Consider the following 4,033-nt stretch of genomic DNA (forward strand, 5'->3'; position numbering starts at 1 on the left):
GTATATAGAAAAAGGATCGCTTCGTATTGCAACTTACGTCAACATGTTGAGATTTTTTGAAGCCTCGATTTAAAGTTTTTCATCTTTCTTATCTTAACGTCTGGTATCTTTTGTAAGTTCCGTAAACAACTAGTATCTTAATTCTTAAATATTAAATATTAAGTAATTATAAACACTACCACCAATTAAGATAGTGATATCCAAATTTTTAAATAAAATGATTTTAAAAATGATAAATAATTCACTATGTTTGGGTGACATTTTGATAGTTTAACTCATTTCATTTCAATTACATGCTATCCAATATTATAAATAAAATAATTTTAAAGATGCTGAATAATTCAGTCTATTTTGGATGACATTTTGATAGCTTGACTCATTTCATTTTTATTACTATATAACTTTACTTACCTATTCGCGACCCATTAAAACATATAGCGGAAGGAACTCATTTTCATTGAAATGGGTTAAAACTGACTCATTCTACCGATTTGGGTTCACAAACTACCCTACAACTTTAATTTTCTAAAGACTACCATATATAAACCTCCTTTAATTTTAGTTTTTACCACGCCCTTGTCATAGGTAATACTAAAAATTTGCTTCACTAAATGCTTGCGATGCCATTGGTGCCATTCTAATTGTTTGTTAACATTGGTGGAGTATCTGAAAAGCTGGATTCTGTTTGTAGAAAGTGTTGCATGTGCCAGGGATGCCATACATACACTAAAAGTAGTATGAAGGGGCCTGAAAGATACCTTAAACTGAAGGTACTTAATTATTACATAATACTTAATATATAGATTATGGAGGTTCATGCATTCATTTAACTATATATATGGAGAATATCAGTGTCAATAAGCACCAATTGTCCAATTCAATACATAGACTACAATTCAGTATACCGTTATACTAATTACAATCTCAATTCAAGATCTATTCAGAGTTTTACGTCTGGGCTGCAATGGCTCAGTCGATGGTTTGTCATGTTATGTTAGTTGTGATATTCATACTGGTGGCTCTTGCTGATGCCCAAACTCCACCAGGAATTAACAACCCTAGCCATGCAACTTGTAAGGATCCGAGTTACAAAGAATGTCATAACTTGGTGCATGTTTGTCCTAAGTTTTGTCCAGATAGCTGCACTGTTAATTGTCAATCGTGCAAACCTGTTTGTGGTGGTGACATTGCACCATCACCACCAGTGTACACACCTCCAACACCAACACCTTACTCACCACCTCCCACCACCACCCCTTCACCACCAAAAGAGTCTACACCTCCAACACCAACACCATCCACACCCTCTCCCACAACCCCATCACCACCAGAAGAGTCCACACCTCCATCTCCAACACCATCCTCACCACCTCCCACCACCACCCCTTCACCACAAAAAGAGTCGACACCACCAACACCGTCCTCACCTGCACCTCCTACATGGTCAACTCCACCTTCGAAACCAAAGAAAGTCAAATGCAAAAACCAAAAGTACCCAAAATGTTATGCCTCCGAGCATATCTGCCCTGCTTCTTGTCCTGGTCAATGTGAAGTTGATTGTGTTTCTTGCAAGCCAGTTTGCAGTAAGTTCTTCATAACTCTATTTTTTCTATTTATTTATAAATACTAAAATTTCCTACAAGAGAAGCGTCATCTTGACATCAAATTATTGAGGTTTAATTCCATCATTTACAAATGAATACTCTGGTTAAATATTACGTTTAAACAGCTAAATATATCATTGAATCTCATAAGTGTTTGTATATCTTTCTGGTAAATTATAGATTGCGATATGCCTGGAGCAGTGTGTCAAGACCCTCGTTTCATTGGTGGTGACGGCATCACTTTCTACTTCCATGGAAAGAAGGATCAAGATTTCTGCCTTGTTGCCGATAACAACCTCCACATCAATGGCCACTTCGTTGGCAAGAGAAACAAAAACATGGGGAGAGACTTTACTTGGGTCCAATCTATTGGGATTCTTTTCGACAACCACAAAGTACAAATCAGTGCGCAAAAGACTTCTTCTTGGGATGACACCATTGACCGTATCTCTGTTACATTTGACAGGGAAAACATCTTTCTCCCAAAAAGCGAAGGTGCCAAATGGCAATCTTTTACGACATCAATCACTAGGATTCATGACACCAACCATATCGTTGTTGAAGTTGAAAACCTCTTCAGGATCACAGCCAAAGTGGTTCCAATAACAAATGAAGAATCAAGAATCCATAACTATGACATAACCAATGACGATTGCTTTGCTCATCTTGATCTCAAGTTCAAGTTCTTCTCCTTGAGTAACGAAGTGGACGGAGTTCTGGGACAGACTTATAGGAATAACTATGTGAGCAAAGTGAAGATGGGGGTGTTAATGCCTGTGATGGGAGGATATAGCAAGTTTGTGAGTACAGATTCATTTGCGACGGATTGTTCTGTTGCTAAGTTTAAGAGCAGCGAGGAAGATGGTTCCTCACTGAACTTGCAGTTGCCAAGCTTGAGCTGCCAAAGCGGTATAGATGGGCGAGGCGTCGTATGCAAGAGATAGAGTACTTTTCTTGTTCTTGTTATTACAATACTTATATTTTTACTACGACTTTAATGGTCTAATAAAGAATTAATAATAAAATGATGGAACCTTCCAAGATAGTGGAAAGTATGACTTCCATCCGTCATTATCATTTAAACATTGTTTCCTCATCTTGTGGCACATTGGTTTTGTATTTGAACTGTACTATCACACTATTAATTAGAAAAGCATGCAAAAAAGAATGGACTATATTATGACGTTTAAAGTTGTGCACACAAAGGTGGAATTTTAAGAACGTTATAGATTAGATCCAAAATGCTAACATAGACTTCAATTCTACATTTTCTGTTGCAAGATAAATGATGAAAATTTTATGTTGTTCAGTAATATCACGATTTGATTTTACATACCACATTTATGTTAGAATTCAATACTACCAACTGATTAGTGACAAATGTCACATAAATTCCCTTCCCAATTTTTGTAATGAACTTTTGACAGGCTATATTGATAAACGTAGGGTTTCACAAAATAACCACACTTTGTCGATGATATTTTACTAATAATATATAGATATAATAATTTGGGAAAGGATCATTACAGAATAAATATTACAAAAATATCCTTAACTTATATAAAAACATAACATCCTTAGGAGATATCCTTAATACACCTATTAGTAAAAATGACCGCTAGTTGGAATTTGGTTGGAAAAAAAATGAGTGTAAAGCTTGTCTGAAGAAACAAGTTCACGTACGAAATGAAAACCATTGTATGTGTTTTGTGTGTTTATAAGATATGAGATTCTAGCTAAGAAAAAAATCAATGCAATTATCATATAAGATAGTAGAGGATCAAGCACATGAAGTTCCTATATATTGGTGACCTAAACGATTTTAGTTGCAATGTTTTCCACAACACCGTATCCAAAATCATAACTTGATCTAGAAACGATCAGTTGCTTCTTGGCCTGCAAAGAAGATGGCATAGCCATAAGTCGCTAGTTTCAATTTAGTGAGCTTAGTCTTCATTAGAATATCAAAGAAGAGACAGGGTAGGAGAATGCCAAAAGGAGAGCCCTTATTATAAAAAGGTCCCTTTAACATATCATAGATTCGGTTTAATAGCCTTATGATATTTCGTTTAATTGCCTTATGACTGTCGATAGATAAAATATAAGTGAATTGGTTCTATAAGACAAATATTGCATCATAATCATGAGACACTACAGTGCCCCAACTAAGTGCTTTTGTAGTAAAGAGATGTGTTACAACAAGTTTGGACTCATGTAAACGTGGACAAACATTATTATACTTTTATTGGGATAAGAAAATAACACCCTCGTTATATGTAATTAAGATGACTGGAATCTTTAATAGCAAATTACTTGTGAAGAGAAAATATGTATTTGCTAATTATTTTTGGATTATTACCGAAATCTTTAATAGCAAATTATGTGTCAACATCAGTGTATCTGAAACCTAAACTTAACGTGTGAGAAAT

At 35.3% G+C, this 4,033-nt stretch overlaps 1 protein-coding gene across 1 annotated transcript; it reads left to right on the forward strand.

The window, feature by feature from the left end:
* Positions 1 to 895: 895 nt before the first annotated feature.
* On the forward strand, positions 896 to 2,648 carry LOC111900399 (uncharacterized). Its single transcript, XM_023896292.3, has 2 exons — positions 896 to 1,583; positions 1,785 to 2,648. The coding sequence occupies exons 1-2, from the start codon at positions 965 to 967 to the stop codon at positions 2,546 to 2,548; spliced, it is 1,383 nt and encodes a 460-aa protein (XP_023752060.1). The 5' UTR covers positions 896 to 964; the 3' UTR covers positions 2,549 to 2,648.
* The last annotated feature ends 1,385 nt before the right edge of the window (positions 2,649 to 4,033 follow it).

Source organism: Lactuca sativa, chromosome 7 (genome assembly GCF_002870075.4).
Source record: "Lactuca sativa cultivar Salinas chromosome 7, Lsat_Salinas_v11, whole genome shotgun sequence".
Taxonomy (NCBI): domain Eukaryota; kingdom Viridiplantae; phylum Streptophyta; class Magnoliopsida; order Asterales; family Asteraceae; genus Lactuca; species Lactuca sativa.